Source organism: Cuculus canorus, chromosome 6 (assembly GCF_017976375.1).
Source record: "Cuculus canorus isolate bCucCan1 chromosome 6, bCucCan1.pri, whole genome shotgun sequence".
Classification (NCBI taxonomy): Eukaryota; Metazoa; Chordata; class Aves; order Cuculiformes; family Cuculidae; genus Cuculus; species Cuculus canorus.
The window spans coordinates 30453656-30469555 of record NC_071406.1 but is presented as its reverse complement, the minus strand read 5'-3'; the positions used below and the strand labels follow the sequence as shown (position 1 = coordinate 30469555).

The window sequence follows — 15900 nt, the reverse complement described above, 5'->3', positions numbered from 1 at the left end:
ATTTGCTCTTTTGGCTGTCTCTTTTTTTTGGTTTCTCCCTTCCCATTTTCCAGTATAAACAGACACTCAAAACTGTAAAGCACAAAAAGTCCTTCAAAATGGAATTTTACTATAGAGCTACAGAAAGGTCGGCGGAAAAAAATCTCACGTTTTTATGGTAATAAAAATATTCCTTAATTTCTTGAAATCACTTTGGATTTTTAGGTATAAATGTTTTTTTTTTTAAAGCATAATCCACAGTTCACCATAAATGCTGCAGGTTTTCTCTTGTATCACTAAAATCAAACCACAGAAGCTCTCTAGCTAAAAATTATTAAATTCCTTTCCTACTTGCCTTTACGAAGTGCTACGCTACCCCTTTGGTCTCCCCCGAGAAAATACATACATACGTTGGGATTTAGACAACTTGGCACCAGTTTTCTCGTGTCAGAGAATAACAATCAACTTAACAGAAGCAGCTTTGTATCAGTAAATTTCATAATAAAAGTACTTCTGGATAATAAACAAAAGAATGTCTCTATTACACAATATCAAACTAATCCTCATGATAAATTTATTAATTCAGCCCTCAAAAGGTCAGTAGAATATTAATGTGTTCCTTCATGAACAATATACTTGCACTTAATAACGTAATGGGGTTTAATCTAATCTGGTTAAACAGACGCTCAGTAACATTGGCACAGCCTTGGCACCAACACTGACAGTTCAGTACAAAATGGTAAATTTACTATAAGCCATTTTAAACTTTTAATGGCAGAATAAAATGCCACGGAGAGTCATTACAAAAGACAAATCTTTAATAATTGCCAGTTTCTACTAAATTCTGCCATAAGGGTAATAGTCTACCCTTAAAGTCACACGTCACTTTCTACTGGTAAACAGCCAGCTGTTTCTTAAGGAGAACACCTACTGGTTGGGCTCTAGGGGCAGGAAGGGGGATCTGTTCCAGATTCCTCCAGAAGTCCCCAGGAGGGAAGGATATTCTAATTCTGCAGCACCATGGCATTCCCTCAGGCTGTGTGGCACGAAAAGACCACAGCAGGACCTACATTTCCCTTTACATCAGGGAAACTCCCACCTCCAGTACGCTGTCCTAGACATCAACCACGCTTCCCCACTAGAAACCAGACTTGAAATCTTTTGCCTGTGTGCCCTAGTCTACACTGTGGCCTCTCTTACCTAGCTAGAAACCACAGTTTACATACAGCAAGTCACCTCTTTCTGAGATAAAGCACGCTTTTGAAATAACAGGTCTTTCCTCTGCAAACTATGGAAAAATTCCAGGTTTGATCCAAGAGGCAGATCTCACTGCTTCTTTAAATGCATATAAAACAGATTTCCTTTGAAACAGATTTATCCCATTCTGCACAGGGTTTTATTTAGTGGGCGGGGCTGGTTTTTTATTTGGGTTTCTTCATTTCATGGCAATTAGTTGTAAAACACCTTAAGATGCATTGCTAGAATGACTGCTCAACAAAGAGTACTTTGTATCTTATTGTAAAATATTCAAGACACTCAATCCAAACAAATGGCGTCTGTAATAAAAATACTGCCATATATCTTCATTTGTACTAGAACAAATCAGTTTTATTTGTTCATTCTGCATTTTAGTGTCATAGGTCTCTTAGAAAAGATAATTTATAATTCTGTATGCAATTAGATATGAAATTAAGTCATCTTACTCTGCTGAAGAATTTAGCATAAAGAGACCAGGTTCAACCAGTTCCACTGAAAATATTTTGATAGTGTCAAAAAAGAAAGCATAAAAATCTTTAGTGTTTTAACAAATTAACACATGCCTTTCGGGTAAAGTACTGTACATGCTGTTAATCTTTTAATTAGGTTCTCAATTTCATATACACATTTATGGTAGGGGGGATTTTTAGTGATCAGAAAATGCAAATGCATGGTGTTGCTATGCTCTTTTAGAAGAGATCTCAGAAGGAAAAGAGCACTGATATGTGTAGCCCTCTATTTAAAAGCTCCACAATAAAATATTAATAAATCTTTGTGAATATTACCAGCGAAATACCAGTCTTCATTCTTTTAAGCAAACAAATACAGCTTTCAGTTGAGGAAAAAAAAGATTTGTTCTTCACGCTCAAGCCACAGAAAAAGAAACTTTTATGTTCGTAATCCATGTAGTTTTTTGACCCATCATCAAGATATAAAAATATGTAATTGATACTATCTATATAAAAGGATACATAAATAGTGACGTTTGAAACATATTCTATGGCAGCATTTCACAAAATGCCAGTTTTCTCACGCTGAGTGCCGCACAACTCTGCCTAAGCATCTCCTTCCAGGATCTTGTAAAGATTTAGTATTATCTATAGCTCATTACTTCATCCATTCTTTTTCTCAAGTGTCCATCCTCAGTTTCAACACAAGATAAACACCTTTCCTCCATATACCGTTTCATAGATTCTATAGCCAGTGCTGAAAGAAAAACGCTCAGAAAGGCAGACAAATTGCCATTAGTTAACGATCTCCATGACAAGGGACATTTTTAGCATGGAGTTGTCGCTGTGAAAGTAGGAACTATCTGCTAGCTATCCCACATAATGATTTCTGTTACAAAAAGGAAAAAGGCCAAAATGTGGCTAAGCAGCAAATATATTATAAAAACAAAGTATGAAAGCAATTTAGCTAAGAATCCTGACTGGCACAGGCATTCTCCTCCTCGCTCGCTTGTTTGAATTTAACTGTTTATTGGTAACTGTGGAAACAGCCAGGTGAAGTCAAAGATGCTGCCCATACAAAACTGGGGAGTGAAAACAGAATGAAATACAGACCTCAGATCCCAGGATTACTACAGCTTCATTTTTTAATTGAGAGCTACTTTATCCTAGTAGAATTATTTTTCTGTTGGAATAAAGTTAAGAGTAAATTGCCCGTAAATGCCTGGTGAAAAATACCTCAATCTCATCTCATTTGACTTGATGGAATTCCTCTTTATAATCACACCTGTAAAAACATATATTTTTTTAAGTTGTCTGGATATATCACAGGTCTTTACTGGCCAAAAGGAAGACAGATTATGACCAGTTCTCCATATGCCTTTCCACCAGTACGGAGAGGAAGAGACACCCAACCCGAATAACCAGGAAGCTCAGTGGACACGAGGAGGACACATGCACACACTTTTCTCAGCCACAGCTTGAATTTGAACCTTCACTGCTGCTCTCCGAGTGAGGTTCCAGCGAGCAGGATCCTAGGCTAAAGGAGGTCACTAATAGCATTGTCTTCTGCTCATCCTTTCCATTCTGTAAATGTAGCCATTTAATCTCCTGCAGACCCCCGGTGGCAAACAATGAGGGAGGGCAGATTGCCCTTGTAAAATTCAAACAGTATGAAAAGATGCAAACATCAAACACAGTTGCTGACTGACAGGTTCATTTATATTCCAGTAAGGGCAGGAGGATTAAAGCTGGGTCCCTTCTACAATGCTCACAGGCAGCGGTGAGAAATCCTCTGAAACGACCTTTTGCTGTCAATGCCAGACCGATCTTCCCTGAAGAGATGATTAGACAGAGCGCAGGGGTCAGGGTGTTTTGCCCTCTCTCTTTTCTTGCTTTGTTTTTAAACCAGGAAACACGTTCCATTTATCCCCTTTAAGTTTTCTCCCCTTACCTTGTCAGGCTTTCAGCTTCAAAACAAACTGGGGTTTCATGCTTAGCTCTTCTGTGCGGCTAAGGGGGACTGAGAAGTACTCACACCATGAGCTCGCCAGGGACCCCACAGCCCGCACCCTTGCTCTCCTCACACTCAAATCAATTCCCCTTCACAAATGCAGCGAGATCCAGATCGGGACGCTGATGATAAATGGACTTCAGACAGGCCAGCAGCAAGAGCTCTGCTTTTGGTCCAGCAGCATATCCATTACAAATGCTGCATAGGGGAACATCCAACCAAGGCAAACCAGGGATCCCAAAACTTGGGATGTGCTTCCCCATAAGCAGAAGCACAGCTGGGCCAAGCCCTGCCTCTACTAGGTTACAAGAAAGAAGCAACTGGACGTGGGCTCAGTTTGTGCCTCTGTAGGGAAGGCAGATGGGGCAAGGGAATCCGCAGCTGGGGTGAAAGGCATCTCCTTGTGCCTCAGGATTAAAATCCTGCTTCCCTTAACCTACAGCAGGGATTGGGAAAAGAAAAAAAAAAATCTCAGCAGACAAGAAGGTCTAAAAAAGAAAAGGGAAAAAAAAGGGGCAAAATAAAAGATACGCTAACATGTTAACCACCAGGCTTTGCTTTCCTCATGCTACTGAACATTTAAATATTTAGGTTGTTAGCTAATGGGCTGCTAACTGCCCCTCATTTTCCTTCTCTGGAGAGGGAAAGCCCGAGTCTAACCTAATTTAAATTTTTAAATACAGCACTGCTTTATTATCAGATTCATGCAAGAAAAAGACAACAAAAATTTTCTTTTAATTAATTAAAAATTAATAAACACTGTTTTCCAATTTTCCTCAAAAATAGCAGTGGTTCATGGGCTTGTGGGCTTAGCTGAGAGGCTGGGAAGAGGGTCAAGAAAAATTAGAATTTACGAAATGCTGGTGTAAGCTTTTAATTGGGGACACACAGGCCTTTCAGAGTGAATTTTATTTTTATTTCACTCCAAACTACTATAAGGGTTGCTGTGACACAAAAAAGCCTGTGGCTCAATTTCCCCAGCATTTCTTCATTGGCTTATAAATCTGGAAGAATCTGTGCAAATCTTTCCTTGAAGAGTGCAAAGCTTGAAAAAACTTCTGTCCTGGAACATGATCTTTCTGCACGCAGCCTGCAACATAAAGTGAATGGAAAGCACTAACGAATACGGTCCTCGTCGAACAGAAGCACCGATTTGTTGTTGAGGCCACAGCAATATTTCTCAGAGACAAAGGGGGAGAGAGGAATAAAAGGTTTAACTATTTCTACCCACAGCACAGTCCGAGTTTGATCCTTTATGACTGTGGAATGAACAAATGACACACGGGCCACTCGCAACAAGTTCCCCAGAGCTGCTACCAAATGTGATGCATCTCAAAGCACTTTGCCTCAAACTCCCACAGGGTATGCAAAGGCTCACAGACACCAGGAAGGAAGGAAGGGTGCTTCACCCGGACAGCCAAAGCTGTCTCTGTCCACTCCGCTCCCTCCTGTCCCCCTGTCTCCTCTCCTGCTCACCAGCGGTGCTGTGCTCAGCGCTAGACCGCGTATGTGACAGAAGTGCTGAGATGTTCAGGGCTCCCTTTGATTACCCCCCTTTAAGCTGTTCAAACACTAATAAATTACCTATTTACTCACACTACCTAGATGTTTGCCATCTAGAAAAATAGGTTATTATTTGTAAAAGGTTTTGTTCCATCACAAGAATCCTGTAAACAATATATTGGGATCAGAAAGCCAGTAGCACTGGGCAACTTTTACACACAGCAGCGTGACAGGCTGGCAGAGAAGAAAAAGAGAGATATTTTCTGACTGCTGGTTGGAAGTTAGGAACTTTCACAGTGAGCTTATCAAAGAACCAACTATTCATTAGAGTTCATTCTGTTGGGTTAATGAGGTTACTTAAAATAACAGCACAGATGAAGAACGAGGGTGACAAGTAACCTGAAAGGTTGGGCTATTACTTGGATTTTGATCTTTTGTTACCATATACATATATTATACTTCTATATAAATACATAAATCTATATAAATATATATTTCTATGTGTGTATATGTGTTAAGTATATATATGCATTTATATTATAGACTAAACTATATATTACGTATGTTTGTGTATATATCAAAGTAAAACATAAAATATATTTATTTATATATATAAATATGACATCCTAACATTTCTTTATATGTCACATTTTTCACAAAAAACCCCACACTAATTTTGGTCAACGCTACAAATACAACTAGCCTAAATCTTTACCTCTCCTTTTATTTTTTACATCAGATTTCTCAAGAGTTCCAAGCAACATTTAAAGAAAACTCTGGGGCTTTAACTGAAAAGCCATGGGATGCTGAACCTTTGACAAGGGTGCCTTTCAAACCCTGTGTCCATTATGCACTGAAATGCCTATCAAAAAAAACAAAGAAGGAAGAGGTTTTCAATATTCTCATTAAATTCTGACTTTATCTCATGGCTCCCATAATTGAGTTTCACTTGCAATCCTCATGTAGTTTTGTAGGGTAGACAAAACAGTGATTTGCTGGTAAATGTCTGTATACAGGAAGGGAAATAAATATTTGAGAAGGACTCAGCCCATTTTCTTCAAACATCAGTGAGAAAGACAAAGAATACAACACCAGCAATGTACAATTCAAGAAGGAACAACTTTTACAAAGAAAACTTTGATCTGGATGACTGAATATCCCTGCAAGAAATCCAGCCTGCTCAGCAATCCCAGACATGTTGTCATGAGATCGTGTGCCAGAGTTTACTGTAAGATGTCCATTTTTAGTCACAAATATTGGTGTTAAATTGTTTGATTTGGGCCTTTTATAAATTCACCTGCAAAACTGGAGAGAAGAAAGATGAGCTTACCCATAAAAAGAAGTCCCCAGTAGAAGCAAGGGGTGCAAAGGAGATGACTAAGGTAAAGAGCAGTTCATTACAGCTGGAGTAAGACCACACTGCTGAAAAGAACTCTGAAGAGAGCTGGGTTAGTTTCTTTCATTTGTTTTGCGGTGGATTTATTTGGTTTTCTTTTAAGAGGCATTGGTTTAGCAGGGTGATCATACTTTGTAGCAAAAGAGCTTGAGTTGAGAGAAATAGAGCAACTCTACATGGCCTGGTAACTCTGTTAAGTAAGACCACTAGGCTAGCTGTGTACAAACGTAAAAGAAAAAAGCAGCAAACAGGGACAGGGGCAAGAAATGACCCAGCATTTATTTTGTTGATAGCTGTATTGTCTAGTTATTTAAGTCATTATATCACCAGTGTCTCCTATTCATTAAAAAACAGTATAATACTGACTAGAAGGTCTTTGAACACATGAACAGGAAGACATACAAACAGCACTGAGCACTTGCCTAAAGAGTCAGAACATTGCACATTGTAGCATCTTTGTAAGTTATTCCACATTACTCATAGAAGAAACCCAAACCCAGGTGTCCTCTCATTTCTCTCATACTGCTACCTCGCAACTGTATTAAAAATAGCGTATCTGGTCTTCCCAGCTGCAGCAAACTGAGCTGCACACATCACACACAGTTTAGCAGGGTTTCACTACACTTTTACTGTATGTTTCTTGATACAGAAATATAAAACTAGTTTGTGCATGTTCAATGCAGCTCCCAGCTGGTATGTTCTGCTTTTACCCGACATTCAGCTGGAAGCTGTTGTGGTCCTGGTGACAGCACAGATGCTCAAGTCCTTCCTCTTGGACCATCTTAGGCAAATCCATTCCCTCATCAGTATTTACACATATTTGTAGACATGGTTATAATCTCGTAAGTGACAAAATGGTCATATTGGTCTCACAAGCACCAGCCAGAGGGAAGGAGCCCAGCATTCAGGCTGCCACATTCTCAGACAGGGTAGCCCGAGGTTTGGACTGATTCACTAAACATGACCATATCGAACAGATCTGGTCTCTGCTTTGAAATACTGCTTAAAGGCACGTCACAAGTGCAAGAGGCCTCCAATAAACAGCAGAGAGCAGGGTTGACCTTACTTGTTTAGACTCTTGAGGGCAAGGAACACACTTGCAGTCACTGTTCTCTCCTGCCCCAGCCATGTGCACTGTGTATCTAGACGAGAGCCCTTACCTGTCTGTGCCTTGATTTCCTTGCTATATGTGCAGGAGAGCAAACTTTCTCTCTCATGGCAAGAACAGTTCCATTAGTGCCCCAGAACATAATGCTCTGCAGAAGCACCAACACCAAGCCAAGCCTATCTCACAGCTTCCCATGGCTCCAAGGGATATCAGAGCCTCATAGGTGAGGCAGATGAAAATAGGACAGGTGGTCCTGAGATACACCTCTGGATGTCATGACACCAGGGCTGAGGTACCCTGTCAGCTACTCTGGCCAGGCACTGGCTGGCAACGACAAAATTTCCCTCTTCTTCACTCCAGTTGTGCAAGGTTGACTGGGCCAATGCTGTCTGGCCTCAACTCCCTAAGTCATGATCCCCACAGAGCACCCCTCTCCTCTAACCCCAGCTATTGCAACTCCACATTTTGCATGGCAAGATGCTTAAGTCTTTTCTGTTTCTCATTCTTGTCTTGCACCTTCCCCACTGACCACTGCCAGCCTCTCCTTCCAGCCTTCCACTCAGAGCAGCCAGCTGCAGCTCCTTGCATCCATAAGACTTCCAACTCTTCAGTCAGTACACAGCACTAGAAGGAACAGGGCAGCATGAAAAGTGGCCTCCAAGGCACTAACTCAAAACACTGCCTCTTGCAACGGCTCTGCCCACAGCAATACACTGCTTGAGAACCAGGGCTTGGCCATCTCCACAGAGACAGGAAATGTCTAATGTTTCTCTTGCACTGTGTTAACTTTCCTCTGCTGTTTTCTCACCCCTAGTTCTGCTCCACGTGGCATCTTCTGCACACTCCTTTCCTTGCAGCGGTTACCCACAGCAACTAACCCAACCAACTACTTTGCCAGTGCCTGGCTAAGCTGCCCACAAACAACGGGCACTCCATACCACCCTGCCAATGTGCAAACTCCATTCTGATGGGCCAGCTTAGCAAGATTTTACAGACAATGTACACCACTTCTGCATATACACTAATGACAGCTAACAAGGAACTGGCCAAAATCAAAAACACATATACATATATTCACAAGAAATCACACTATTTCATTTTTCATATAGAGTCTAAGAAAGCTGAACTCACTGAAAGCGTCAGACTAGCACTGCTCTTCTTCTATCCCACAATGAGGAGGGAATTAGCTTTCCCAGCAGGTCCCAAAGCTGCAGGACTGCACACAAGGTACTCCAGATTGCAGCTACTTTCATACTACTCAGTATCATACACTGTGCGTAGCCCCTACCAGCTCCCTTCTCTTTGCAGCGCCCAGTAAGAACACCCCACCCACCAAAAAAGAAATAAATAACTGCAGCAGGGCATGTAAATTTTATAAAACTACACATAGAGCAGGTGCCCCTTTAAAGCCTAACTCTCTTCCTCTCTGGAAAGCACGTGTAGCAGGTTCCCTAGTGTCAGGTGTAGACTCAAGTGATGAAAGAAAAATACATAAATGTTTATTAAACCTTTGTTGCCATTCACACCACCATCTTTCACACCCCAGTACCAAGCTGTTAACGAATTCCCATGCTGTTCCAGAAGACTTTTCACAGCTCCTGTCAGAAAAGGGAAGTTTCACGAGGGCAGCACTTGCTGGAAAAGTGTCTGCTCTTGCCACCATCAACAACAAAATGTTCACAACCAGCTGTTTGTGGAATAAATGTGTTGTGCCCAAATTGTGTGGGAACACAGAGCTTCTTCCAGTGAGGCATGAGGCCACCTTGGTGTATACCTCCTGATACCTATTTGTGTCAGGATTACTTACACTAAGGTTTCTCAGTTTACCTAATGATGAGAACACAGACCCCTCAGGGAGGCAGCACACCACCTACCCCTCCATGCCACATTTCCCTTCTGGCACCCAGACTCTGCCACGCTACCATGCAGCTGCCAAGCATGAGGCAGGTCATCTGCTCTGTCCTCAGCAGGTCTGTCAAAGTGCCATGGCGAAATGCAGCAAAGGCAGTGTGAAACTGCACAGCAATTCTCTGTGCTGCTGCAATTCCTCTTTTCCCTCACAACCAGCTCTTTTATCTGCCACTGGAGACCCTGCTCTAAAAGAAACAGGCAAAGGCAAGATGTTTCCCAGAAGATGAAGTGAACATTGCTACTCCTCTTACAGTCATCAAAAACAAGAGAGGAGAGGGAATGAAACACTTTCCCAAATCAAAAAGCAACAACTATTATAGGCTATATAACAGCTTAGGCAGCCTTTACAATACAAAAGCTGTGACAAGCTCACATTTCCTTTGTCCCTGGAGGACATGGAGACACCTACCCATGTCAGTGTTCTGCACAGCTTGTTGCTCAAAGCTCTATCATTTTGAAAAACACACCTGAGGATCTTCAGCTTCTCAGGCAGATCCTGTAATTCAACTGATCATAAAGAACTAAGTGACAGTTTATCACGGTATATTGCTAAATGAAGTCAATCCAAGCACTAGGACAGAAGCATACTTTTTCTATAACCAGAATGAGTAAAGCAAATAGCTTTACGTTTTTTCTTTATCTTTTTAATATCAGAAAACTGTGTTCCCAAATAAATCCCTGTATCAACAATTTAGCAGCATGCTTCTGTCAGATCTAGTTGGCGCATTGTAGCCCTATATTTTACAAATTTTTCCATCAAACCAAAAATGCTCAGAGATCTGTTAGCACTCTGCCTCTGCCTGTACCTCACCTCTCAGTATGCAGACAACTGGCACAGAAGGAAGATACTATACAGCATGCTGCGTACTTCAGGTCCATATCTTAAAATCAGCATGACCTGCAGTATTTGCCCAGGACGTATAAAAGACTTTGGAGAACTGGTCCTTTGGTGTAAAGGTAAATAAACTCACCAAGTAAAATATCTGTTAGCTGACAGATCTTTAAGGTATTTGCTGTCATTTCTATACATATTCTACCATCTGTTTCCTAGTGTAAGGTAATTGCTGACTTAAAGACAAAAATTCCTGAAGTCTTTTCTTTTAGACTAATTACAACAATTAGAGATTCAACTTTTATTTTCTAGATGAGTTATTTGAGCAACACATCAAGCGACAGATTAGTATAAGAACCTGCTCTTTGTCAAAGCCTGTAGCTCAAAAATGCGGTGGCCGTTTCCTCCCTGCGCAGTGACTAATTTCCTTCACAAGCCAAGCTGTCTCTCCTCCTTACTGTTCTCACAAAGGAGAGATGCTGCAAAGCCAGGTTCCCCCAAGTGAGATGCTCAGCCACTGTGGATCACTGCACTGAATGGCATGCCTCCTTGGAGCAGGTTTCTCGCAAAGCCCATTCCCCTTTGTAAGTGCCAAGAATCAAATCTTGGCCACCTAATGCAGCGTGTTCCACATGTTAGCTCGCAACACATTTAGCAACTGTGTTAACTGAGATGGATAGTGCTGTCAAACAGGAAGCTGGCTCACCAGGATGGAAACAGTGGGATACGCTGACCTTTTACATTCAGAAAAAAAAGCATCCCTAAAACGACATTAGATGCTTCATATTAAAAAACCCAAAACAACTACCTTCTTGAAGAGCTTTTATTACCATGTTGTGTAAATAAACATGTGCATGAGCTCTGCCTGTATGCAGAATCTAAGCCTCTCTCACAGAGCAGAGGCCACCAGAGGAAATGAATCATTATCACTCTGCTTGGAAAGAAGTTTGTACTGCGCTATTAACCACTGCTTGGAACTCCTGGATTCAACACCACCGCTGCTCCCTCTGTTCACACGCTCAAATACCTAGCTATACAAAAATAACTAAAATCAACAGACAAAATCCAAATCCGCAGGCAAAGCTTCCACTAAACTACTCTAAATAGGCACAGGTTTTATTAATGACATAGAGATGAAACTGAAACTTACAGGTTTCTCATCCAAAAGAATAAGCACTGAAATAACCTGCTTAGCATAAAAAAGCCTCTTGAAATGCAAAGTTCATTCTGGAAAGATTGTTCCCACCCTACCACCTCCTGCCTGTCTTCCCTCAAGATTAGGATTTCAGGTTTGTATTTTTCAAGCTGATATTTAGGGTAGGGCGAGGAAAGCTTTGTTCATTTTAAGATTTCGCTGCTACTGGAAAATCATCTCTAAGTGGAAGACACTGTAGAGCTTTACTAATGGGCTTTGCAGCCATATAGTAGGTAGGTGAAAACAGAGAAATAAGCCTGCACATTTAGCACTACAACTGTCAGCCATAAAGAGAGCATGTGTTTTTATATAACCATCACATAGAATGTAGAATTTTAAAAATTAAAGACTGTAATGCGCTGTTCAAAATGTCCCTGACACAAAGAGGAATGTGTCTAGATACCACCTAGCTGTACACCTAGAGGTTCTATCCAGTTCCTCTGTGCTGACTTCCTCGAAGAAGCAGCCCTGCCTTGTGGCACAGAATGAACGTGTCATGGATATCCTGACTGCTCATTATCACCATATTTCACACTTCAGCAAGATCCAGCTAATGCTTTCTAGGCAGGCTAACAATGTTGTACACCTAGTTTAAGATTAAGCAATCAACATAAGCGATATAACCATTTCCAAGACTCACCACCAATTTTCTTGGTTTATCCTTATATCAAACAACCTCAAGATGCTGTCTTCTGGCAGTGCAGAGAAAGAGGGAAAAGAACTTTATTGAATACCTTGTGCCTGAGCTGCAGAACTGTGGGAATACCCCAGAGCCAGGAGCGCTGTCTCCACCAGCTGGCTAAAGAGCACATCTTTGCGAACCAGAACGAACTCAGCATGCTCTTCTCGATTATCGTATTCAAGAGAGGCGTCCGACTGCTCCACCACACAAAAGACTGGAATCATCAAACCTAGTTGAAAAAAAAAAGAGCATCAATAAGAGAGGAACAAGAAATGTGTCATACATCTCTGATTAAAGCTATAAATTAAAACACCTCCTAGAAGGCTCATCTTAAGTGCAAATCTTGTCTTGCCCGTGGGATAGCTTTTGTTTTCTTTCCAAGGGAAATACTGAAGTCTCATCACTTGACTCATTTAAAAACCACACTAAAAGCTCCAGAGAATACAATTCAGCAACAGAATCACAGTCAGCATGAGGACGAACAAGATTTCCTAATAAGACCTTTTCAACATTGCAGAAGTCTTCTACAGCTCCATGAATGTCTCTATTCTATCAGGTCATATTCAGCCATATGAACACCTGACACACAAATGCTGCTTCTGCTTCTCTCCACACAGTGAATGCATTGAGGAATCAGCAGAGGTCAGTCCCAGACAGAGTCCTTGGCTGGGACAGGCTTATTTGCACATTTCCAGACCACGGCCAGTCTTCTCACTGTACAAGGAATATACCCTTGCATCGATTTTGCTGAAAATGATAACCTTATGTTGGCAGCTGAGAGAGGCCAGTGGCTGTTGTCCTGCTGTCGTGTATGAAGAGAGTGAGAACAGCTCTCTGTGAAAGAGGATCAAGGATGAGGAGGAACCACAGAAGTGGAAAACTCAGGGGGTGGTCTGGATTCAATTTTGTTCTGTTTTATTTTAAATTTACTTTTGTGGTTACAGGATCAAGTCATCTATGGCAATAAATTGTGGGGCATGAACTTAAGGGGATTCAATACTACAGACAGTAGAGAATCAAGCCAATCTGCAGGAACTCAAAGGGTGTGCATGGAGGGCAAATACAATAGATGGAAAATGTACAGAACCGCACGGCCATTTCCATCCCCTGCTACAGGCCAGGCTGTAGTCAAGGGGTGGCAAAGGAAAAAACACTGCCTCCAGTCGCAGAAATTTATTACCCGGTTACATACTCTTTGTTAGCCCCTACACAAACTAGGAAATATCTGGGCAGAGGCAAATCTCAACCTATTCTCCAAATAGGCTAAGGCTCATAATACTACCAGAAAGTTCACCTCTCACTGCTGTTCTTCAGAATGAAATATAACCATTTCCAGTAGACAACAATCATGAAAAATATCCTGGACCAGGCACTTCTTTAAGGGAAAAAAAAGAGAAAGCCACATTTCAGTTCTCCTTCTATACAAAGTCATTTAAATACATTCAAGATCTTCTACTACCAGTGGGTTCAGTATCCACAAACCAACAGTTGTACATGCCTTCACAGAAGTCATCCTGCCTTGAAACAGATGACCACATCGGTAACAATTGCTAAGAGACTTAAATCCTCCTTGCTTTGAATTTGCAGAGACTAGATTTACTTTAAAATATATTTCAGAAACATAATATACAGTTAGTGATCTATCTGGCATGGAGCAGCTCCCAATCCAACATTCTAACTGCAGGCCAGCAGAAGCAGCTACAAGCTGCAATACCAAGTTGATGCATTTTAGCTCTTCATTTTAAATCACATCCTGAAGTAATGTGTAAGTAGGTTACGGCATCACATTGATGCTCGCTCCTCACTGCTTGATTCTAAGTTAAACTGATGCATTTTGCAAGTTAAAAAATAAAAAAATTAAAAAAAATTGAAAAAAAATCTCTTAAGTGCTTTCCTGAAGACAGCACAAGGCTGATCCTGTTCCTCTGAACTGAATGACAAAATTTCTATTGCTATCAAAGGTTAAAAACTAAATTCTGCTTGTCCATAAATCATTTAACTAGTTAAAACAAAATGTAACCTCTGTAAGTGAGAAGATTCCTCTCCTGTTGAACATGCGGTCCATCACAGGACTTTTGATGGGGCTATTAACGTCTTAACCAAAGATTAAGATACTCGGCCAAAGCTGAGGCTGTGATATCGGTTGTGCAATTCACATTTTGGCAAGACAGAAAAAGTAGGTGAATGCAAACTGATGATAAGAATGCCACAGCGTCTTTTATCCTCCTGCTGGATTCCTTCCTTGTCACACAACAGTCTTTCCACCTTTTCAGCACAGAAATTGCACCTATTCTCCACACCTGTCGTTTACTGTCTCAGTACAAACAGAACTGATGTTGTTGATGACATCAATTTATGAATGGCATAAAAGACCCACAGGACTCTTCCCCATGATGACTTTCCTGCCCTTTCCTGCTGCCCATGCTTGCAAAGACCCCGCTACAGAAATAACTTTTGCAAACACGTCTGAACTCAGTGACCCAGCACAATTGATGATAAGCTGCTATTAGTACCTTAAAAACAGAGAGCAAAGGGCAGGTTACCACATCTGCCATTGCTAACTCATTCTCATCGCTCTCGCTACAGAGTCTGGAATCTTAATACCAATTCTATTTTGCTGAAAAAGAACAGTAATCCAACTTATTTTCAAGTAAATCTCACTCTACGGAAGTTCTATCTGCTTCACTCTCTATTTTGCACTGGAGAGTGAAGCTATAATGTCTCCGATAGATTTATTGCCTCAAACGTCGCTGTTTCCTGATGTTATCTGAAAATAAATCACCATACTTTCAGTAGACAGGAATCAGAAGGAAAAAAAATATCTACAACTGAAAATCAACATGCTCTTTACATACCTTTACTGATACAGAGTATGTCTTGCTCCTAGGCACATATATTACACCTCCAGCTCACTACAGAACCCTTACAGAAGAGCAACACAAGGCAGTCACTGCTCGTTGCCATTCCAACTGAATAACTTAAAACAATACTCAGAGAGCAGGAAATGAGCATCAATAATGAAGTCTCACATGCAATGCAAGTCTTACAGCAACATAAGCCAGCCTTACTCAGAAATCCTGAAACTCCTGAGCTCTTCTTCTAATGCTCCATCAACCAGAACTACTGTCATGGTCCCTCACCCATGCATACGCACAAAAAAGGCTTCAATCCTTCCACATTGAACTTCGGTGCGTTTGCTCTCTCAGTTTTAGAGAGATGCTGCAGCAAATGATGCTGTACAGCTCATGATAGAGCACATACAGCAGTGATCTTCACATACGGAGAAAGCAAGGTGTAATCTGAGGGCTAAAAAGGGAAGTTTATTTCTTTAAATATGAACACAATGCCAGAGTGCACATGAAACATTAATAGCACTCACAAAGGATATTTTCTTCTCAATGTTAATTCACTTAACTGACTGATACACAGCTCTTCATCTGCATAAAGTGTTAGGGGATCTGCACAGAGGCTTTTATAAGGACATACATACAGAGTAAAAATTCCTTCTAATCCATGGAAGAGAACAGGGAAAAACTGTTCCCACTATTACCTAGAAAACCAAAGCAGTTAGCGCTGA

General features: G+C 41.1%; 1 protein-coding gene across 2 annotated transcripts in view; it reads right to left on the bottom strand.

Moving 5' to 3' along the window:
- SATB2 (SATB homeobox 2) overlaps positions 1–15900 on the bottom strand; it is a 133376-nt gene that overhangs the window by 97551 nt on the left and 19925 nt on the right. For both annotated transcript variants that reach the window (XM_054070568.1, XM_054070567.1), the window contains exon 3: positions 12376–12552. In XM_054070568.1, the coding sequence (XP_053926543.1) occupies positions 12376–12552 (177 nt within the window). The remainder of the gene's footprint in view (positions 1–12375; positions 12553–15900) is intronic.